The sequence below is a fragment of the Lepisosteus oculatus genome, chromosome 10 (genome assembly GCF_040954835.1).
Source record: "Lepisosteus oculatus isolate fLepOcu1 chromosome 10, fLepOcu1.hap2, whole genome shotgun sequence".
Classification (NCBI taxonomy): domain Eukaryota; kingdom Metazoa; phylum Chordata; class Actinopteri; order Semionotiformes; family Lepisosteidae; genus Lepisosteus; species Lepisosteus oculatus.
In genome coordinates, this window is record NC_090705.1 from 28,208,653 (window position 1) to 28,232,680 (window position 24,028).

The 24,028-nt window shown below is 35.4% G+C and overlaps 1 protein-coding gene across 3 annotated transcripts in view; it reads left to right on the plus strand.

The window, feature by feature from the left end:
- Positions 1–24,028, plus strand: part of ankrd28b (ankyrin repeat domain 28b) — a 70,159-nt gene that overhangs the window by 36,232 nt on the left and 9,899 nt on the right. For all 3 annotated transcript variants that reach the window (XM_069195055.1, XM_069195054.1, XM_006635755.3), the window contains exons 3-20: positions 5,713–5,791; positions 7,027–7,097; positions 9,805–10,005; positions 10,381–10,468; positions 12,355–12,497; positions 13,003–13,215; positions 14,277–14,355; positions 14,872–14,986; positions 16,414–16,496; positions 16,936–16,999; positions 17,779–17,847; positions 18,590–18,730; positions 20,590–20,701; positions 20,971–20,997; positions 21,720–21,794; positions 22,244–22,445; positions 22,742–22,829; positions 23,702–23,819. In XM_069195055.1, the coding sequence (XP_069051156.1) occupies positions 5,713–5,791; positions 7,027–7,097; positions 9,805–10,005; positions 10,381–10,468; positions 12,355–12,497; positions 13,003–13,215; positions 14,277–14,355; positions 14,872–14,986; positions 16,414–16,496; positions 16,936–16,999; positions 17,779–17,847; positions 18,590–18,730; positions 20,590–20,701; positions 20,971–20,997; positions 21,720–21,794; positions 22,244–22,445; positions 22,742–22,829; positions 23,702–23,819 (1,968 nt within the window). The remainder of the gene's footprint in view (positions 1–5,712; positions 5,792–7,026; positions 7,098–9,804; positions 10,006–10,380; positions 10,469–12,354; positions 12,498–13,002; positions 13,216–14,276; positions 14,356–14,871; positions 14,987–16,413; positions 16,497–16,935; positions 17,000–17,778; positions 17,848–18,589; positions 18,731–20,589; positions 20,702–20,970; positions 20,998–21,719; positions 21,795–22,243; positions 22,446–22,741; positions 22,830–23,701; positions 23,820–24,028) is intronic.

Sequence of the window (24,028 nt, forward strand, 5' to 3'; positions counted from 1 at the left end):
TTAACAGGTGTGTGCTCTAATGGGGGGAAGTAGGGAACAAGAGAGATTATAGCTAGCATTTCATGTGGAAGGAAAATTATCCTTTTAAAGAAGGGGAGGAGAAATTAAATAATGACAAATGAGAAACATTTAAAAACCCTTTAATTAGAATAATTAAACACCAAATATAGCATACACATAAAAATATACAGTATTAATTTGAATTAATTACAAATACTGTACATTTAATAAATCCACACCGTATGGTTCAGGTTTGTGTTCAGTTATATACAAAGGAAAATGCATAGTAAATAAAACCATTTGGATGCTTCCCTGACAAGATTGCAATACAGCTTACTGACAATGTTCAGTGAAAGTGCGAGATGATATGCGAACGTTATCGCACATGCATGAAAGCAAAGCGAGACTGAAGTGTAAAAAGGGAAGCTGGTGGTGACTGCATTATGCTTACTCTGCTCTATTCATCCGTGGAAGGAACTTACTGTACTGTTTGAGCTTTGCTTATCCAACATAAAACCTCATTGTCTTGAAAATGTTAATATGGGGAGGGAGGATTTATGGAGTCGAGTTTTCATAAGTTTAGTATTGCCTAACCCGGGGAGAGATGCACATTCTAGCATACTATATTTAGTAAATTGGTTTTCAAATAATTAAACATTTCCAGTGCTATAACAAATTCACACTAACGCTTGCGTGTTATGACACTTTAAAGTTGTAAAATGTAAATTGAAAAATATATTATTGGTATATATGACATTGAGTGAAAATGTGAATATTTTAATCTATTGAAATTTTTTTCCTTATGTTTGAACTTGCATTTTTTTTTTATTGGGGATGAGCAATAGGGGTGTCTTGTTGACAATACACTTAGCCAGATAATACCGTATTATTATCTATAGCGAAGGAAGTTATCCTAATTTCATGTCTGAAATTAAAATGGTAGGCAGTTCATTGTAGACCTCAAAGTGGTCAGTAACACCGAGACACCGAGACGCAGCAAGTTTCTTGCCATCCAGTCATTGATAAATTGAGTAAAAGAACGAAACTGAGCAGAGCACTGAGTGAGTTGATAAGGGATTAGCAGAGCCACTGAATCTGATTAAAGAGGAGTGCTCAGTCTAATGACACTTCACCAAAAGGGAATTTGAAGTGGAGTTAGTGTCTATGTAAACAGGGCAATAACAGTCCACTGGTGTAGTCAAGAGTCAAACCATTCAAGCAAAGTTAGCAGCAGTATTTTGCATTTCATATCAAAATTGTAAGAGAAAAAATAAGTAAGGAAACCCATGTACCTTTTAATGTCTCAAGAGTCACTTTAATATTTAATCTCGCAACTAGCCTAGCCTTATTCATTCCTTGTCTGGCAGCTAGACTTCTTTATTCCTGTCCGAAGTGTAGTTTTCTTTGTATGACGGGGATTTTGATGTTTCTAAAATACATTACTGTATGTGAGGCTTGAAATTCCATCATTCAGATTTTGTGTTCAGTGTAAAAAATCTGTTTTACAAGCTATAAGTTAAGCTTTTATTTCTAAATTAATAAATATTAGTCCTGTGTTAAATGCTAGAGTACAGTGCTAACACAGCTGCAGATATAAGTTGAAACTCATGGCTTTTTACTTAATTAACATTATCTTGGCTAATGCCTGAACAGCAACTGCTAATTAGTACAGATTCTAGAACGTTTGTAATTGAAACCGTCATTTCAACATACCAATTGTTAAAAGTGAAAGTATACACACAAAATACAAATTATAAGATATGGTTTACAAAACTATGCAATACTTATGATGTAGAAAGAAGAAAAAAAGTCTTATTTGAAAAATGACTAGGTCAGTCACAAAACTCTTCCCTGCTGGATTTGTGCTTGGTATGCAGAGCAGCATTGTCCTTGAGGTGTTGAGATATTTATTTGATCGATAAGAACGGAACATTAAGGCTTTCCTCATACAGTATAGTTTTTAGTGGAGCATCTTCTAAGTGCTCTAATTCTAAACTCTCATCCTGTTTCCACAGAATGCAGAAATGTATTCTTTGATTAAACTGGATAGGGGTTTTGGAAATGGGATTGCTTTAAACTGTAAAATATTTTTTCTTTTGAAGTTTTTTTGGTTCTCAGATGTAATTCACTGGCATTGTTACTACAGAAGCCTTTTCAACGAAGTTAAGATTGTCACTGACCGTACCTTTCATTGTAGCAGCAAAAGTATTGCTCTTCTGCTGTAGACACTATTTCAAGGGTGGTAGTTCAAAGATAAGTTAGAAATTCAACAGGTGCTTTTAATTGGCATCAGTACCCATTTGTTGCAGTTTTCATCCTCTGTATTTTGAAACTTGCAAACTCCTTTTCAGCAGACAAATTTATAATAAACGTTAGGAGGGAAACCAGCTATACAATTACAAAGATATATTTTTAAAGTAATAATCAGTGAAATAAAACCATAGCTACATTGCAATTAATCCAGCTTTTTATTTTCCAAGGAACACTTATTTATAAAAAGCTTCTCTTAACTGCTTGTAATTTAGATAAAGAAGATTTAAAATCTGCTACATTTTAGCACGACACTTGATGTGGGTAGCTGTGTCAGCGTGTGTAGGCTGCAAAGGAAAAGTAATAGGTTTATTTCATGCTGAAAAGAGAAGAGAAAACGCAAGGTTTTGGCTGTGGAGCCTTATACCCGAAGAAGGCTCCACGGCCTAAACATTGTTTCTTCTTTTCAGCATTTGATGCCTCATCCTATTTCTTAACTGAAGTGATGAGTTTGCCATGTAGCAAATACATGATTTTCTTTGATAACATTTGGTTGAATATTTACCATCTTTTTTATTGTTTAATGAATACTGGCATCATTATACTGCATTGAATACTGCATTACTTAATGCAATAAGTTATATATTCACTAAAGTGTGCAATTTTAAAAAAAGTTCTGCAATTTTCTTACAGATGTTTTCTCCAAAATATTGTTAAGCATTGTGCATATCATTAGGAATTAAGTCAGAAATTTTACATATTTTGCTTGTATTTTGTTTGGAATAATTAATACATTAATCTGGCAGGTGTTATTGATTAGATGCCTTGGCTGCTGAAAGCTACTTACCCTTGTTTTGTTCTGATGTTACACTCAGACGTAGTGGATTTCTGATCTTATTGATCTGTGTTTTTATTTGGGTACATAGATGTTATTTTTTTATTGGATTAAGGCTGCTGTCTCATTTTATGCAGGGGTGTTTTTGTCCTTTTTAGCTTGTTAATGCAAAAACATTAACACCTTTTTAGCCCTTCAAACTACTTCTGAATTAGATATAGAAATTCTACCTATCTTTCCATTTTCTATTCACTTCATCCAGTTCAGGGTTGTGAGAGAGCCTATATCCCAGGCAACAGGGATAGATTCAACAGGTGCAAGGCAGGATATATACACAGGGTACACACAGATACAAACAGGCACACATTCACTCCCAGAAGTCTGTTAACCTGACAGTATGTCAGTGGGCTATGGGACCAAACCTGAGCACCTGGAAAAACCTCACAGATACTTGGGAAGAACATACAAACTCCATGCAGACAGCACCCCAGGTCTGGAATTGAGTCCAAGCTCCCAGTGTTGCAAGGTAGCAATGCTAACCACTGCACCACTCTACTGCCCCCTCAGAAAATTATTTTGAAAAATTTAGGATTAATGTGTTAGCCAGTCATTTGTAGTGTAGAAGTCTACAATTGTTCTTTCCATACCTATTGGCTAATGGACTTTTTTTCAGTTTATCTAGTAATTGAAGTGTGGAGCCAGATCTGGTCTTATAGAGACACTTTTGCATTGTATCGTCACTAGTCTCATCCTGTTCTTTTAAAGTGCAATTGGTCTAACACAGATGAATGGCTTGAATTGCATTTTTTTCTTGATAGCATTTGGTGTACCGCTAAGTATATGAATTTACATTCTTAAAATACGAATCATGGAGTATTTTTCCTTTGTGGTGAATTAGAGACTCAACATTGACTCATTCCCTTTTGAGAGAGGCAGGGGAGGTCTTTGAAAGTAATTTGGAAAGTAATTTTTAACCTTTTAAGTTCTGACCATGTAAATGTATTATATACATCTATATATAGTGTGTATCAAATAGTCAGAAAATATGAACTGACATTAAAATAGTAACAAAAATAAAAGAAAGTGAATAAGATCGGGTCATTCTATTCATCTTGCTTGTTTGGTTGAGTTGCTAAAAACATCAAAACCTAAATTTCAGGTTGCCATTTCAGTAGTTTGTTCTGGTACTTACCACAGAAGGGAACAGTATTCTATGAGGAACTTTATAGTTGAAGACTACAATTTGAATATAAGAAGGTATTTAAATAAACAATGTTTATTTAAAAATAATTTATGTGATGGAAATATATATTGGCAGTCAAAAACTTTAATATGAAATAATTTCAAAACAAGATGAGAATGTAAATGGTTTTATTTTCTTCAGTTTGTTTTCCAGAGAAAATATTTTCTTTTATAAAGTAATGTTTTAAATTAGTAATTGGTAAATTACTAATTTAATTCCTGTGTATATATATATATTGGAGGGTAAACAGAAGTGAAATTAATGTTATTCTCAGCTCATTAACTGAGAACTAATGGTAGTTATCATCTAGAAATTTTGATATGTTTGGGGAAAAAAATTTAGATTTGACTGTAAACCCAGATTATATGGATCCAAAAAGCTAGTGTGTTGACATTTCAGCAAACAACTCCAAACATGTAAAATGTTCCAGCTTCTTGATAACTACTTCTTTGACTAGAGTCCAATTCCTGAGGATCTGGAACTTGTCTTAGGAATTAGCATTTTTTTACAAAAAGCATTTTTTTGCAATTCACAAGATTTGCCTGCCTTCTATATTTTGAAGTGTATCCTTGCATACTAATTGTGTAGCTCTTTAATAAAGTGATCCTTTTGTATTTAAGAAAAAGGGTCCCATTGTGTAAGCAGAGGACTGATCAAGGGGTCCCATTGTGTAAGCAGGGGACTGATCATTTAGCTTTTAATTTAATCACCTGGTCAATTCTTTAATCAAATTGAGCTGTTTTTTTATGTCCTTTACCCCATGTTTCAGAGAGAAAGTAAGCCAATGACTTGTATTTTATATCCTGTGTGACTAAGTACAGCATTTTAAGTGCTTGCTTTTAACCCTAAGATGTTTGGGGCCAATTTTGGGGGGAAACTGGTATCTGAACCAGAAATTTTCTGTGTGATTTTACTGAACTCCCAAATATAATGGGAATATTTCTTTTTTAATTATTGAAAGAGGTGTGATGAAATCTGTGTTAGCTCAAGATTCCACTTGAGACTCTCCTGTTTTGTCACAAGGAGATGGCCAAAACATTTTGTCTCAAAAATATTTTAAAGGTGATTATTCATTCAGAGTATTTCCTCTGGGCACTGAATAGCTAAATTACAGAAACAAACTGTTCTCTACTTTATCTGCAGCAGGCTGTTGAATGTAAGTCTGACTTACATTGATCTCAGTGTAAATGTTGTAAGTTGCATGTCTCTTTTTCTTATTAAAACTTAATTAAAAAAAAACCTGAAAGTTGTTCTTATAAAGCATTTGAAGGTATTATCAAATAGAGAGCCTCATAAAGTATGAAAGTTATTGGTCTGTCTGGACTTCATCCACCAAATGTCTTTGTGTGCGACGTGCATTAATATGTTTTGGTTTGTCCTACAGGACAATGAAAAGAGGACCCCATTGCATGCTGCAGCCTACCTTGGAGATGCAGAAATTATTGAACTACTTATTTTATCAGGTAGGATACATATTCTAAATGTTTTTTTAATACAAAATTGCTCACACTGTATTTGCTCATCATAACTCTTATTTGCTCATCAGCTTAGTCCATGTGGTAATTGTGTGCCTTTTGCAGGTCACAAAATCGCATCGCAGAATTCATGATCTCTTCTATTTTGGAAGATGATAGGCCTTGTTCAAACTGTGTGTTTTAGACATTTTTCTATGTACACCACAGTAGACACGATTTTGTGGCTATTGTGCAAGTGATTTGTGTATTATAAGAAGAGGGATGTCTAGCCTGTTTTTAAAGCCTATCTGAATAAATTGCAGTAGTTGGGAATCCATCATTGCATCCATTTACCACTGGAGAACAAATTGTTTCAAAACAATAGGTTTTAAATTTTGATCAACTGGGCACTGTAAAATCTTTAAACAGTTCTAAGTAGAGAAAAAATATTACTGTATATTTTTGTATATACTTTACACCTTCAAAATGTATTATGCTTTTATTTCACATTTACTTAAGGTTATTATTACATTGGAAATTGTAGTATCCATAGTTAATATTAGTGTGCTGTTATATGTTATAACCTTGCATTGACTAACAGAATGTCTTCAACTAATTGAAGGTCTGTCAGCAAAAAGAACAGATCTTCAAAGGGGTAGTTGTGTGCACGCAGTGGGTTTTTGGGTAATTCCAGGTCTTAGTGCTCTATTTCTGCACTGATACTGTACATCTGTGGTGTACTGTTTTTTTCCTGGAAAAGCAATGTTTTCACAACATTTTTACTGGAAAGCGGAAGATCATTTGCAGTCAGTTTACAATGGACAGTAACAACAGATACATGCTGCTTAGTTTGAACAAGAGCAAATGTGATTACAGAAGACTCCCATGCTATTTATGTCCCTCTTCTTGCCTTACAAGACCATAAACAGTGGGGTCCATCATGGGGCTACAGTATATTCTAATTCACATTTTATTTTCATTTAATGTCACAGAATCTTAAATTCAAACCTGGTTTGAGAATGTCTTAATTATTCACAAAGACTTTGAGCAGAGTGACACCACATGTTATGGAATAACATTTAATTTGTTTTATTTTTATTTGCTGTTCAGGGAAGTACATCATATATAATGAAGCAAGCCATGAATATGGTCATTTTTATTATAACAAAAATATATCAAACACATGTTAAACAGATTAATTTTTAATTTTAATTGTGATTGTTAACGTTGGGTCTTTATTTCAGGGGCTAGAGTAAATGCCAAAGACAACAAGTGGTTGACTCCCCTTCATAGGGCTGTTGCTTCTTGCAGTGAGGTATGTGAGTGCTATTTCTGTAACAGAGAGATTAAAGTGAGGAAACTGCGTACATTTAATTTAGGGTGGGTTTAGAAATATGATATGAAACCTTTAAACTCTGAGTGGCTCAAGCCAGCTGTATTGCAAATGTCACAACTTCTCCACCGTTTCCACACATACCTATGTTAAATGAGCATTGCTGGTCTGCTGACAGTTTTTAAAGGACAAGGCAGTACATGCACTTCTGAATTGTAAGATGTTAAGTAGCAGTCACTGAAAAGTGTAGGAGTCTAAATAGCATTCAGTACTAAATAGCACACTATATGATTTTGACTGCTATTTAATATGATTTAGTATGGTACATAGGAGAACAATAAATATAAGGTCAGTGTATTACATTTTTGACGGACATTATTTTAATATATTTGTTATTTGACACACCTGTGAAATTATAGATTTGCTAGCTGTAGTTTTATAAAGTATTGCAGTATAATGATTTCGGATTATATTGTCAAACCTCTCAATGATGCAGCAGGCTCCCACATTGTTTACAATGTAGAAATTTTATATTGTCAGTATCAAGTAGTCATGTTGCCTGAAGATCAAATGAGTATATAAAAATAACTTACTCCACAAGGCATTGAAAACAGTATTTTTTTTTAATTTACCATTTCTAAATGGTGTCAGAAAATGTAATTCAACAAAATCTACCCATCCTTATATAAAGAATCTGTACCTGATCATTTTTACAGAAACAGAAGCTGATTTTCAGAAAAAATATGATAAAAGAAAGGAATTTACAGTTTAATTATCAAGAGTCTTAAAGTTGAAGTTCCTAAACAAATTGGTTAACCAGACTGGTTAATCAATCTAATATTACATGTATTAGATTTTAAGCTTCATGGGCTGGAAAATGTTGCTGTACAACATAAAATATCTGGAGGATTAGTTTAGTAAGCAACTTTTCAGCTGTTTTATTATAGCTTCAGTCCACAAGCCGATCAATAAAATCATTATTTTACTTTACCACTGCAACTTTGTGATAAAGGAGGTTCAGTTTTATTACCCATAAATGCACTCTATTCTCAAATTGTTCTAGCTGAGGGGAATCTTGTTGCAAGCAGTCACTTCCACTATTATCTTCTATGATTAGAAGATCTGATCAGAGTTATGGTGATTATTAATAATGAAGTACACATAGTTCTGTATTTACATGCTCTTAATTTGTGCATTTTACGTTTAACACACATTAAGAATATATACTTAATTAACTTAAAATTGATTGGATGTTCAAGTTAATATATGCTGTGTATACCAGTGGTTTGCATGTATAAATAGAACCATGTAGGTAATGTACAGCTAGCTGGGCAATCTTTGTCTCAGTGTTTCAGCCACTGTTCATCTCCTTTCATTTAACACGTCCTAATTAAATCTAAAAAATGCCTCTGTTGTACCATGTTTATGTCGTTACAAGTGGGGGGTTATGTTTAATAAGTAAATTAACTATTCATAACTCCTGAATTTTAAATGAGTTTGGCAAGAACATTTCCAAGAGGTTGGTTTAGTTAGAGGTACATGAATTATTTGTTCTCTGACATAGCTTTAGTGAGAAGAGTAATAATTCAGGCACACTTGGTTAAACAAATATTTATTAAAAATGACAATACACACTACACACAACGTAAACATACAACACACACGTTACACTATGTACAAATTTACAATAAGGCATCCCTGAGGCCCAGCGTCCTAACAACCTAGAAAACCCCAGACTGTTACCGCGTATTCAACTCTTTAATAATGCATACAGAGGCAAAATGTAGACATTAGCTGCCTTCTACACTAACCAGAATACAAACTGCAGTTAAATCTCTCTCTAAACCTAGATGCCACCAAATGAATGGGAACCTATTTCTCTATTCTAAAATGTACTCACAAACCAGGAACTGAGGGATTCTTTACATAGGAATTCAGAGTTGAAAAAGAAATACAGAATAGCAAGCTCTCTTAACCAGGTTCAATTACTTAGCTTCGATCTCGTCTTCCTGGGTGATCTGGAACAAGAAACTCTCAAGGTTAGAAAATGAATGGGAAAAAAAACATAAATATAAGATACTTCATGAAAAATTATTGAAATAAAATTCAGTGCAAAGTAATTATTAGCAAAACTTAGTCATTTTAAAAAGGAAAACATTATAACGAACCTTTACATTTGACAAATAAAACAATTAAACCTAAACCTAAATAAACAATATTCATGAGACATAACAACGCTCACTTGGAGTAGGACCAAAAATAACCGCAGTTTAGATGCATCTATTGGTGTGACTCCTGCATTTTCCACACCTTTGACCACTAATAGCATCTTCGCATTTTGCATGAAATTGATAAACATTAAAATATTTAAAAAAAATTGTACGAAAATACAAACATTTTATTTTTCTCGATTTTCACTTGTAATTACTTTTCAGAATGTGTGAGCTTTTGTTTTTCACTTGAAGGTTGTGTGTTATAATGTGGAAATAAAGCCAAAAATAAATTCTGATTGAATGTTTCTTGAATTTAGGCTGTTAAGCCACTAAATGTAAGAGTGTGTTGACTTTCTGTAGGTTCTGGTTTAGGGCCATAGTAAACAGAATGCATAACTGGTTGTCTCCTTGTTTTGGTATTGTCTGGGTGCAGTCTGTTAGGGGCCTTTTTTGATGCTTGTTGTTTTGCTTTCTAGGAAGCTGTTCAGGTGTTGTTGAAGCACTCTGCTGATGTCAACGCTCGTGATAAGAATTGGCAGACACCTTTGCACATAGCTGCTGCAAACAAAGCTGTGAAATGTGCAGAGGCCTTGGTACCTCTCCTCAGCAATGTCAATGTCTCTGACCGGGCAGGGAGAACTGCATTACACCATGCTGCCTTCAGTGGTCATGTGGAGGTAACCATGGCATTGCCTTTAAAAGCTTCAGAGTGTTTTTTACTTATTGAACAAATTTAGTTTTACATGAGTGTGCTTTCAAAGAAAAAAACACACTCTAGGTGTCCCATAGTGTGCATTGTGTTCCCATTCATTTTAAAATGTATTCTAGTTTTATTTATTTTTTTTGAAAGGCCTTATTTTGAGTTGTTTTCCTCAATCCCAATTTAAGGACGTATGTTTGAGATCATAATACAATAGTTGTCGTTGGACATGTATCCAGGTTTGAACATCTGGAAGCGAGAACATTATATCAGTGAATTAAAACTTCATACAGTTAATAAAACCATTGATGCATGCAGTGTCATACAAATTATATTTTTCTTTTATCTGCAGATGGTAAAGTTGCTGTTGTCTAGAGGTGCCAATATTAATGCCTTTGACAAGAAAGACCGACGTGCTATTCATTGGGCGGCCTATATGGGTAAAAATTTCAGCATTACTGATATGGCTTAATATACTAATTCATTTTAGCCCCATGTAGTGACAGAACATCTTTCTCTACTCTTTAAACCTACACAGATTTTTTGTATTCTCATGCTGCCTATGAAACTATTCTTAGATTTGCATTTAGTTGTAGCTGGATTGACAGATGTACTTGTGATTGTATTTTTAAGTTATGTATCGAAGAGTAAGTTATCTGTATATGGTTATTACTTCTATTGTTCACAGTATGTTAATCATTCATTTCAAGGAGTCAGTTTGGCCAAATTTCAGGTTTGTTTTTTTGCTGGATATGCATACATTAGACTGGATTTTCAGTGGGAAGGTAGTTAAATAAGTGCAAATGTGCATTAACCTGTTATATTTGATTTTCTGCCTGTGCCCCTGATTTTATGGTTTGAATAGTTTTATTCATAACACGAATGCAGAAACTGAATACTTCTAAGGGTAAGGTAAATGACACTCATAGTCACCAAAGACTTAAGAAAAAAAAAGTTAAATATGTGGATTGTATAAGTATTCAGATACATAAACCCAGTAGTTGGTAGAAGCACCTTTGGCAGCATTTACCCAATAAGACTGCAGCATATCAACTCTATCAGCCTCTACCAGCTTTACATATCGACTTGGTGCAATTTGTGCCCAGTTTTCTTGGCAGATTTGCTTCGATTCACATGTTGCTTGGGGATGGTTTATGGACAACAGTATTCAAGTCTTTCCACAGGATTCAAAGCAGGAGTTTGACTGGGCCTCTCAGGGGCTCCTGTGTGGTTTCTGCTTGGTGATTTGGATTATTGTTCTGCTGAGAGTTGAATGTTCACCTCAGTTTAAAGTCTTCATCTTTCTGAAACAGGTTTTCTATTATTTACCTATACTTTGCTCTGCCTGTGTTTTCAGTCCTTTCCAGTACCTGCTGAGCATCCGCATAGAATAATGCTGCCATCACCGTGCTTGCCAGTAGGGCAGTGTTGACTGGGTTGTGCACTGTTGGTTTTGCACTAGAATTAAAGCTTTACAGTTACACAGGAATGTCCCAAATTTTGACTACATGTTTGCAATATCACTTAAATGCTTTGCTGCAAACTATATATTGGATCTGAGGTGGTTTGCAACTCTGCCATAGAGGTCAGCTTTTTGGAGTGGCTGGGATATTGTTAACTCATAGGGCATTTTGTGTTTCATCTTAGCTGAGATCAACTCACAGTGGCATTACTTACTAGATTCCAACTTGCCCAGTTGTTCAGTTCAGAAAGATGACCTTATCTAGGCAGTGTCGGGGTGGAGCAATGTACATTCAGTTTCTTGATGATTCAGTAGAGTGTGCTTACAGAGATATTTAGATATTTATTTACCCTTCTGATCTGTGCTTTTCAATTACTTTATCCCCCATGTGATTTGAAAACTCCTCAGTCTTTGCTTGAAATTCACTACCTTACCAAAGAACCTCAGAGATGAGTGTTTTTATTCTGAAATAATGGGAACCACTGTTATTGTATGCAGACAGAGGCCACTCAACTAATTAAGTGACTTGTTAAGTTAATGTTGTGCACCTAAATTTAGGTTTGCCACAACAATTGGTTAGAATATTTAAGTAATCATGATTTTTCTGTTTTTCTTCATATTATATATTTACTTTATTTTTAGCTTTAGATGTCTTGGGTAGATTATGTATGTAACAAGTATTTGCTACTTCAGAATGTACTGACACTAAAACATTGACTGTGACTGACTTTTCTTGGCGCTCACCTGTTGATTTATAATTTTAATTAAAACATTTTTTAGTTTTGTCCCATTTTGTTTCATTTCCATCCAATAAAAAATACAAATAATATAGAGGTGGTAAATGGTCAATAATTGTATTTTCAGGCCATATTGAGGTTGTAAAGCTTCTAGTGTCCCATGGAGCTGAAGTGACCTGCAAAGACAAGAAAGCCTACACACCCCTTCATGCTTCAGCCTCTAGTGGAATGATCAGTGTGGTGAAATACCTTCTGGACCTTGGGGTTGATGTGAGTTCTTAATTTGAAGTTCATTTCCTTTCCTCTCTTGTTCTAGGTCCTAATAGGTGTTGTTTACTTAATAACATTAAATAAAATAAGAAATCATCCGTCATTGGTAATATGTGAGAATACCCATTGAACTAAAATAGAAAAGTTGTATTTTATAGCTCTTGCTACATATTCAGTACGTTCTTTTCAACATATCTTTTGAGAAGGTTTTGGTTGAAGTGATTTTGCTAATGTGGGCTTGTGTGATACTGTCTTTGATGTCTAAAGCCCTCTCAGAAAATAATATAATTTTTCCCAGCATTCTTAGGCACTATTGCAATTAGATGAAAATAAGTATTCAGTTATGTATGGTATGTATGGAAGACTTTTGCCTTCTGAGTGGAATGCTTCGTCTATGGAGCAAGCATATGTGCAGGTTAATTCTGATACTGGAATGTTTAGTTACAATGATTTGTCCCTGTGTTAACTTAATGTATTGTTTTCATAATTTTGGGTGATCCTACAGATCAATGAACCAAATGCATATGGAAACACACCACTTCATGTGGCCTGCTACAATGGACAGGACGTTGTTGTGAATGAACTCATTGACTGTGGTGCTAATGTCAACCAAGTGAATGAAAAAGGCTTTGCTCCTTTGCACTTTACTGCTGCATCTCGACATGGAGCACTGTGTTTAGAACTTCTCGTTGGCAATGGTGCAGATGTCAATATCAAGGTGAGAAAGATTTATGCTGTAATCATCTGAGCCTGAATTATTGTTTAATGACTTCTGCAACAAAACTAGTTAAGAAACCCTATCCATTACCAACACTGATGCTCTTATTTAACACCTATGATCGTGCAGAGCCCTTTAGATAGGGTATGTGGGTTACTAGAAAACATTTGGAGTAGATATTTAAATAATTGAACTTGAGTCAGTCAACACTTTTGATCACATAAATATTAGCATGTTATTTTTTTGCACATTTTAGCCAATATTAATACAAACTTAAAAACATTAAAAAGTGCACGATTCATTGAGGAGTTGAGTTTTCTAAAAGCCTTCATGGTGAAATATATTATTTAAGGTTCAATTGACAGTTGCCAGATAAATGCAAGCTCCTCTGTTTTACAACATTTACCCCAAAACAAAGAACAATAAACTCCTCAGGTATTTAGTCCACAGTATATGTAACAGTAGAACTGTGTATACCTATAAAAACTAAATTGAAAGACTGACATTAAGTTGTGAACTTTATTCAGCAACCTTCAAAAGTATAACTGATATACTGCACAATGTAGTTGGATTATGACCAGATGCTGGACAAACCTTTAAAACTCTACAATGGTTCCTGTGTTGCTCATACTTTGTCATCTTACTGTCTCTCTCACTTGGAAGGTGATGGCATAATTACCTGCAGCTAGTGTCTCTGAGTGCTAGAATGTTAATTTATTCCAGTGTTTAGGCTGACCTACTTTCCTTAATGTGCAACCTGAGGTTTCCCTAATGTACAATGATATATGGTTACGTAAACTGTTTTAACTAGAGACAGTTGTACTCTATGTTGTGAGATACTTAATATGCACTTGCCATTTCCACTTCCACAGTATCAGGTCATAAGTAACCTGTTTGACCCATTGGAAATGATTACATTTGAATCTTGTTATAAGTACTGTACTTGCCAGAGGCCCTGGTCTTGAAATGAAATGGCAAATTGTTTTCATGCATGTTGCTTGTTTTACACACAGTTGCAACTGTAAAAAGGATTTTTTATCTCACTTTTCTTTCTGTTCTAGAGTAAAGATGGGAAAACTCCTTTGCACATGACAGCCATTCATGGCAGATTCTCTCGGTCACAGGCGGTCATTCAAAGCGGTGAGAGAACCATTCCAGTTGGGTAAAATATATTAAGAATAATATGTAGTTTTCATAAAGCAAATGGTGGAATTAATATATTATCACAGAGCAAAACAAAGATTCTGATATTGAGCAATATTTCTATAAAATAGCCTTGTTGTTACCTGTTTACAGTTTATTTTAGGAACTAAGTTTCTGATATTTTATTGTGGGTTATAGTCTTGCCAATGTACAGGTTCCCATATTGGAATCTGATATTAAGTCTATGTAATTGTATGACCTCATAGCTGCTACACACAGAGAGGGTTGCATTTCTGTTCTTCTACCTTCTTTTGACTTCTGTTTTTTATGTAGGTGGGGTGAAAGGGTTGACCCCAATGCAAATAAAAATGATCAAATTGGGTCAGACTTTTTTATTTTAAATAACATTGAGTTTGATAGAACTTTTATAAGTTTGTGTACTGTATAGAATATTTCAGTCTTGTTTTTGTAATTGGCTTGTTAGTTCAACAAAGTACTTGTGTGTTCTCTCAGGTGCTGAAATAGACTGTGAAGATAAGAATGGCAATACTCCTTTGCACATAGCAGCGCGCTACGGCCATGAGCTGCTTATAAACACTTTAATCACCAACGGAGCTGACACTGCAAAGTGAGTGGAGTGTATTGATCCTGACAGAGGTGATGGCAAAAGGGAATGCATTCACCTAATGATTCATGTCTTAGCAAAAGCAAAGCTGCAGCTTTGTTTTAAACAATCATCGGTAACTTAGAATGCCGTGGCATTTCATTAGTATTTTATTTGTTAGGTATATTACATTGTTTCTTCCTCCCTTCACACACACCCCAATTAAGAGATGTCTTTGTGTTATATTTACATATTTCTGACAATGCACACATGGAGACATTTCTTTCCTGTAATAAACCGTTTTGAATCCATAAATAATTTTCATGACAGCTTCAAAACTTGGGGACGTGGGGACTTTTTTATAACTGAGGTTTCTCACAAATTTAAAAACTTTTGTGATAAAATTAGTACTTTCTCAATATTTTTGGTTAAAAGTGCTCCTAATGTTTTTCTATAGAATTAGTTTTAAACTTTCAAACTTGTGTAAAAAATAATGAACAGTTACTTTGTGTTCTTTACCTTTTATATGTAAAAAATGGTATTCCAAAAACATATGGAGAAGTTAATAATAATTACTTACACTTATTTAGCGCTTTTCTGGACACTCCACTCAAAGTGCTTTACAAGTAATGGGGATCCCCTCCACCACCACCAATGTGCAGCATCCACCTGGATGATGCGACGGCAGCCATAGTGCGCCAGAACGCTCACCACACATCAGCTATCAGTGGGGAGGAGAGCAGAGTAATGAAGCCAATTCATAAAAGGGGATTATATTAGGAGGCCATGATTAGTAAGGGCCAATGGGAAATTTAGCCAAGACGCCAGGGTTACGCCCCTACTCTTTTCGAGAAACGTCCTAGGATTTTTAATGACCACAGAGAGTCTGGACCTCTGTTTTACATCTTATCTGAAGGATGGCACCTGTTTACATTATAGTGTCCCCGCCACTATGTTGGGGCATTAGGACCCACATGGACCACAGGGTGAGTGCCCCCTGCTGGCCTCACTAACACCTCTTCCAGCAGCAACCTTAGTTTTTCCCAGGAGGTCTCCCATCCAGGTACTGACCAGGCTCACACCTGCTTAGCTTCAGTGGGTTGCCAGTTGTGAAGTGCAGAGTGATAGGCTAAATAATGGTTCTGTTGTTTTTTTGTACATAACTCGAGAATTATATTTTTAGTTGCTATATTGTGTCTTGTTGCACAGTGCAAACCTTAAACTGGATGTTCAGTTTCTTAATACCAAAAAGTTTTCCATAGTTCTCCAGTGACTTGAGCAGCTTCCTGGCATGTGTCCTGTGTTTTGACAGAACTATTCATTCAATAGCAGTACCCGTGTGAAGATAACTGAACTGTTCTCCATGTCAGAACATCTTAAAAAGAACACAGAATTGTAGAGTGATTAATGTGGACAATGTGAGTCATTTAGTTCACTCCATCTTGTTGTAGGAGGGGCATCCATGGAATGTTTCCACTGCATCTAGCAGCCCTTAGTGGCTTTTCTGACTGCTGCAGGAAGCTGCTTTCATCAGGTAAGTGTCTTATCCCAGAGGATTTTCGAAAACCACACAATTTAATTTTATGTGTTGTCATCTAATTAGAATATATTTTGAGAGTGTGGATTTGTATGTTTGAACCTCTTTCATTGTGGGTTGGCTTCTCACTTGTCCTGATTAGACTGGAATTGCACATATATACAGGTTGTGTAGTTTCTCTACTCTGATTTATCTGAATATCTTTTTTGAAGGAACCTGCTTTGCTTTCCTTCTGAACCAAAACAGGCTTGATGGGCTGAATGGCCTCCTGTTTTTTGTAAACTTTCATGCTCTCTGTTAGATGATCTCTCTTCATTTGCTCCACAGATGGTGAGCATGCCTAACAGCCCTGCAAAGCACTACCCATACAATAGTGATTTTGAATATTTTGACAGTAATCCTGATTTCAGTGTGTCATCCTATATTTTTTTTGCAGGCTTTGACATTGATACTCCAGATAATTTTGGGAGAACCTGTTTACATGCTGCGGCAGCTGGGGGGTAAGGTTTTATTTCAGCTGAGTAAGGATGATTTTGAGAGGTGGAGTTAGGGAGAAACATCACTTCCTGAGCTGTAAGTTAAGTAACAGGCATTAATGAGTGTCTTGATTGCTTTCCCTAAAACATAATCTAACTGTGACTTTACTGATTATTCTTTATGAATGGTGCATTCTGTGCTGTCATCACAACTTTTACATGAAGCTAGGGGTTAATTCAAATATAGAATCTGCTAGGATGAACTGTAAACAACTCCCTTTGATTTTAATTTTAGTTCTATGTTTTTTTTAATTATGAAATTTGTTTATAGGAATAACATGATCAAAACAAAAAAACTTTACAGTGCAGAATTACAGAATTAATCTCTGAATAATTTCATAGCGTTAGTTTGTGACAGCATGTATTTGTTAGACATTGTGTGGCATTGTGTTGTACAAAATATGCTTTGTGTTGTACAAAATATGCTTTAATGTAATTAAAATACCCTAAAATGTTAGTTATATTTAAGCAGAAGTATAATGAGTGCATATTGGCTTGGTGGAGGTTAAATTATTGTAGCTTAATATATTATCTTTTAAGAGTGAACTGCAATACCTAGTTTCCTTTTTGGAAGTTAGGAAATTTCTATATGTAGTGCACACTGTTCAAAGTTGAAGGATGTTCTTGTGGTCATCCAGACCACATCACATTACCTATAAACCATTTTGTAATTTAACACAAATTTAGTATTTTTAAGTGATAACCTTGCATTTGTTTTGATTCTATGTTTTTTCTTAAAATAGGAACTTGGAGTGTTTAAACCTTTTGCTTAACACTGGAGCAGATTTCAACAAAAAAGACAAATTTGGAAGGTAAATTGCTTCTTTGCAAAGTGTTTATAGATTAGACATCTATTAAAAATTCTTTTTTGCTGTTATTGAGAATTTGAATTTAAAAGGGTTTTTAATCTGTAATTTGTTATTCATTATAACCAAATGGTAATGAAGTGTCTTTACCTTAGAATAAAAAAAACTTGCTACCCATTTATTGTCAGTTTTACTTGTAACACCAAGGACTATGCCTTGATAAGACTGAGGTGCAAATGTGTATTAAATAATTTGTGTCTTGAATTCTGCCTGGTTCCTTTTTTTGCACCTTAAAAAGAAAATTAAAAACAAAATATTGATTTGAGACCATTGCTTTTAGGCATTTTATAACATATTTAAAATGTCCTTTTACACTGAATTAGTGAGATTTAAAATAATGCAGGTTGATTTTCTTCCATTTTTGGTCTTTTACAAGTAGTCCATGGTCCAACAAAGTGTTTTAATGTTGTTAAAACTGATGGACAACCCCGTTATGATTTACGTATGCAAAGTGTATCAACAATAAGAAACCACAGTTGAATCATTATACTTGGCTGTTCCTTTGTGCTCTGCTGGGGAGTTAGGTAATCAACTTCTCTATTCTGTATAAATCAATCAACTTCAGTAAAACACAATAGCACCCTATGGGAAAAGCAATGTGAAACAGATTAGCAAAGGCCAATTTAAAAAATGTTCCTCTCAAAGAATCATTAAAACGTATTAATACATTGTTTTATTCTTCCTGCAGGACCCCTCTGCATTATGCTGCTGCCAACTGCAACTACCAGTGCCTGTTTGCTCTTGTAGGATCTGGAGCAAGTGTGAATGACCTTGATGAAAGAGGTTGCACACCACTGCACTATGCAGCTGCATCAGACACAGATGGAAAGTGAGTGATTCACAGCCTTGGAAATTCAAGCTGATTGACACAGAGCTGACGTACCAGTCACTTTGAATTCTATCCCAAGACCAGAGTTGCTGAGGCAGCAAGCATTGCCATTTCCTTTGAGAAAGGATCAACAGAATGCAGTTGTTAATTATAGTAATGCAGCATGAGAAAAATAAGGGACTAACACACAAAGGAGGGTTATCTATTTTTTTGTACTTGACATGAGCACTGTTTTACAAGAATAAATGGTTGATGCATTGAGTTTTGAATGCAGAATACTGACACGGAACAGAATTTATTGATGTCAACTGTCCACTTTTCTTAAAAACCTTTGCGATGTCCATTTCTAATAGTGTCTGTTTTTTTAAATAATAAAAAGCTTACTGTATGTAATACTAATATTTAGGCTTATTGCTGTAATTATCTGTGGTTAGCATTATTAATTTTAGTTCAGGTGGGTAGCTGCGTCAGCATGCGTAGGCTGCAAAGGAACAAGTAATAGGTTTATTCCATGCTGAAAAGAGAAGAAAGAAAACACAATGTTTCGGCCGTGGAGCCTTCAGGTTTCACACCTCTCCTCAGCTCTCTCGACCTCAAACCACTTGATTGGCCAATCTGCCTCTCCCCTGCTCCTGCCTCCTCCTCTCTCCTGGCTTCTGTTTCCCAATGTTATATTATCTTTGCTGACTGCCCTATCTTTCTTACACCCGAAGAAGGCTACATAGCTGAAACTTTGTTTTCTTTCTTCTCTTTTCAGCATCTAATACACCTATTACTTGTTTCTTATTCATTTTATTTTTTACATGAAAGATAATTATGCAGGTAGCATGGTGGCACAGTGGTTAGCATTGTTGTCTAGCAGCACTGGTGCCCTGGGTTAAATTCCTGGGGTGCTGTCTGTGTGGAATTTGTCTATTTTTCCTGTGTTCATGTGGGTTTTTGCTGGGCGCTCTGGTTTCCTACCCCAGTCCAAAAACCTACTAGTAGGTTAATTGGTTTTTTGAAAACTGACCCTGGTGTGTGTGTCTGTGTGCCCTGCAATGGACTGGTGTCCTGTCCAGGGTGTCTCTAGCCTTGCGGCCATTGCTTGCTGAGACAGGCTCCAGTTCCCTCATGACCCTAAATTGGATAAAGCTGTGCGAAAATGGATGGATGCTCCTTATCTGTCTTGTCTGTTGCATTTGAACAGAACTATATTCTAAAAAAAGGACTAATAAATGACAAAGAAAGCCTGTGCACAGTCAGCAGGGTGTAACACCATTGATCAGGCAAGAAGAAAGACTTCTTGGGTGGATATTTGCAAGCCTATAGCTAGAAAATATATTTATCAAAGTGAACAGATTTTCACTTGGGAATTGTGTTTAAAAGAGCAAAGGTACTAAATCATTCATAAACAATTGGTATGTTCCTTCATTACAAAATAATGTGATTAAAGCAAAAGCAAGTACTCTCTCAATACGTATTACTCTATCAGCGTTTTTATCTCAAACCAGGGAGATTTTGGCCATATTGGCTTGTGGGGGGGTCAGTGTTCTGAAATTGTGTTGTACTTACAGTAAGTTAAGAACATGTAAAGTTTACAGATCCCTACAAAACTGAAGAAACTTACTAATTCTCTTATATTGTCATATGTTCTCAAATGTTTTTCAGTTTAGAAGCACTCAAGTTTAGTTTTGTTTCCCAACAATTTGTTTTTCACCAATTTTCTCTCTGTAAACTTAGTTTTATGATTTACATGTAAAATACCTTTAATTCTCAGTGTAAATCTTTTTGTTGACTGTATTTTAATGATGGGGTGCTGTAGGGCCATTCTATATAGGTCTGCTTCTGTGATTCTGATGTTATTGAATCTTCCATAGGTGCCTGGAGTATTTACTCCGGAATGATGCAAATCCAGGGATTCGAGATAAGCATGGATATAATGCTGTGCATTACGCGGCTGCTTATGGCCATCGCTTATGTCTTGAGTTGGTAAGTCATGTCCTGTATTGTAATCAATGTTTCCAGTGAAGACAGTCCCAGAGTTTGTCATACCTGGTTGTTTCAGTCAAATATTTTTGTAGTAGTATTCCTTATGTAAAGCTGAGACTGAAGAATACATCAGAAAAGCTTAATATTCCAGAAAGTAACACTTTTTATATGGATTTGTTTTTACATGAGCCTTCATAATCTCCAAGTGTGATTATGTACAGTAGGTCACTGGAGATCACGGTTTCTGAAGAGCTTTTATTCTATTTCAGATTGCAAGCGAAACACCTCTAGATGTGGTAAGTATTGACTGTTCATAGATCTTGGTATTAGTTGTTGCAAACGTATTTGCATTCTAAATACAGTATAGAGTAAAGTCTTAGAAAACTCCAGTTATGTACTATGATTTGTTGGTAGATGATGGAATTAAATATTTTGGTAAATTTGCGGCCTGATTACACTGATTTTTACAAGTTTTATTTTGGAAATTAACTATAGTTGGTTTGGATTTACTGTATCTTGTTTCTTATTGCTGTTACATTTAGATGATGCTTGGTTAAGAATGACTAATCTATCACTAATAGGAAATGCACAGAGAATTAGTTGTATGTTAGCATAACTGGTTCCACATTTAACATAGATCAAAATATATCATGTAATTTAACATGTAGGAAATATGTTTAAATCTGGAAATGAACTTTATTATAAATCACTTATTTCAATAATGGCTGTCTCCTTCTGAGAAGCTCAATATTTAACAGATTTATCAGTGTTAAGTTACTAATCAGTTACTTCTGGTATTTGGTTGTAAGATCAGTGGTATTGGTAAACCATTTAAGAATCTTTTATTTCTGAATGAAGTGCCTTGATATTTCTTAATCAGTATGAAATGTTTTTAACTTAATTTAGTGGCAGATATATGTAATTTGACATTGTTATATGGTATGTCTAACAGTTAATGGTTAGATGGAAAAGGGCCAAATAAAGACAATTCTACTGTTTTTAATGTTTTTATGCCCAGTTAATGGAGACTTCTGGGGCGGACATATTAAATGACTCTGATGCAAGAGCACCCATTAGTCCATTACACTTAGCGGTGAGTGAAATACTTTGTTCATTTCGACATGTAGTTTTGATGAGATTTATAGTCTTGTACATTTTACAGTTTACTAAGTATGACTTGTCTGTGAATGTTTCTGTGTTTCGTTGGATATTGTTTCTTAAATCCTTTGTAATTGTTTTAGAATGTAAGTTAGGAAGGTTACTTTTGAAGAGTAGCGCTCACCCATGAAATATCATAACCTACAGCAATCAACTGTTAAACTTGGATTTCATTCCTGAGGCAGCCAGCTACATTGCTGTCTAAACTCATGCAAACTCAGTTCAAACAGAACCCTCCAGGAATGAAATGCAGGCACCACTGTGTCCAGTTTACATCATAGCTTTGATTGAATTTAATGAAGTGCAACTTTGAGTGAAAGTTATGTGGTATCTATGATGTTTCAGAGATTTAAAAGTTATAGCATTTTTTTATTTTCATTGTAGGCTTACCATGGTCATCACCAGGCCTTGGAGGTGCTTGTTCAGTCCTTGCTTGATCTTGATGTCAGAAACAGTAATGGTCGGACACCACTGGACTTGGCAGCTTTCAAGGGCCACGTAGAGTGTGTGGATGTGCTAATTAATCAAGGCGCATCAATACTTGTCAAAGATTATACCTTGAAGAGGACGCCCATCCACGCAGCCGGTACTTTGTCTTTTTGGCAAAATTCCTGTTATATGCCATTCTGTTTTAAGAAGTCCATTAGATTACAGTGGTAAACAGAGCATGAAGTAGCAGTAATATCCTGCTGTGTTGTGATGAAAGACACTATCTTTCGTGTAATTCTCAAGTTAAATTGTTTTGGTTATACTGCTGCAAATTAGCTCATTGTGTAATGAGCTAATCAATTTTAGGTTAAATCTATATTTAAAACCTAATTATATCTATAAAAATATTTTACCTTAACAGTGTTTGCTTATGTAAGATTTTCTTTCCTTTAGCCACTAATGGACATTCAGAGTGTTTGCGGCTGCTGATTGGCAATGCAGACCTTCAGACTGCTGTAGACATTCAAGATGGAAACGGACAGTAAGTTTAGGAATTAATCTAATTTACATCTTTATTTGCTCTTAATGTTCTGTTGCCTAATATACTTCTTGTGTTATAATGAAAACCTTATCACTTGATGCAGTACAGTAGAGTCTGGACATCTGCAAATTCTACATTCACAAGTTCGCTTGTTTTCGGTTCAATCTGGCTGAGGGGGGTCTTGAATGGAAGAAGAGCAAAGTGGGATGAAACTGAGCTGAACTTTAAGAGGAACTTTCAAACTGGTCGTGCAACAGGCAAGGATTGTGAGACTAAGTTTAAGTAGTGAGTGAGCCCTGTCCACACCCATATACCCACTACCTAGTGTCCGCATCCCAACATGGTCTTGTTTTTAAATTGTAATGAAGATGTAACGGTTCCTTATGAGTGGCATGGGGGACAGGCTGGAAATAACGTTATAGGCTCACTGACAGTTTTATTGCCCTTTTCCTTACAGTGGGGTATGATAGTTATGGAGCAGGGAAATAGCTGGGAAGGCAGAGAGAAAAAGTACAAGTGTCTGTTGGACGTAGAGGGAGGATTAATGTTGTGTATTTAGGCTGATTACTGTAAATTTGTGATGACTGTTGTCTTAGTTGATCAGTGCTATTTTAATTAACTGAAAGCCAGTGCACTAGTACTTTAATTATCATATAGGTAAGGGTTATTTATGTATTTTAACATTGGATACTATGTAATGTTGTACATTTTGTAACGGTATGGGGTGGACGTGGATATATGCAAATTGGGAAATAGGTAATGATTCTCTGCACCAAACCCTTGCACATGTTGAGTCCCTGCTGTATTAGAATTAAAATTGTTAGTTTTGTTTTTTCACAGAAACAACTGTTAATTTTTCTTGCCCTGGCTAGGACACCCTTGATGCTGTCTGTTTTAAGTGGACACACTGACTGTGTGTACTCACTGCTGAACAAGGGAGCAAATGTGAATGCCAAAGACAAGTGGGGAAGAACGGCTTTGCACAGAGGGGTAAGCGATATTTAGTGTCAGCCTTTAAATGAAAATTTAATGATCTCACTTTAAAGTGGTTAAGGGATGGTGCAGGCAGCTATAATATCCTCTTATCATATGGCTACAGTTGTGTTTTCTGTGTCCTCCCATGCACAGGTAAACTAAAGAACATAGGACTTTTCTACCGATAGCTGGAAAAAAATGTGTACACTGGTTGGTCTATGTTC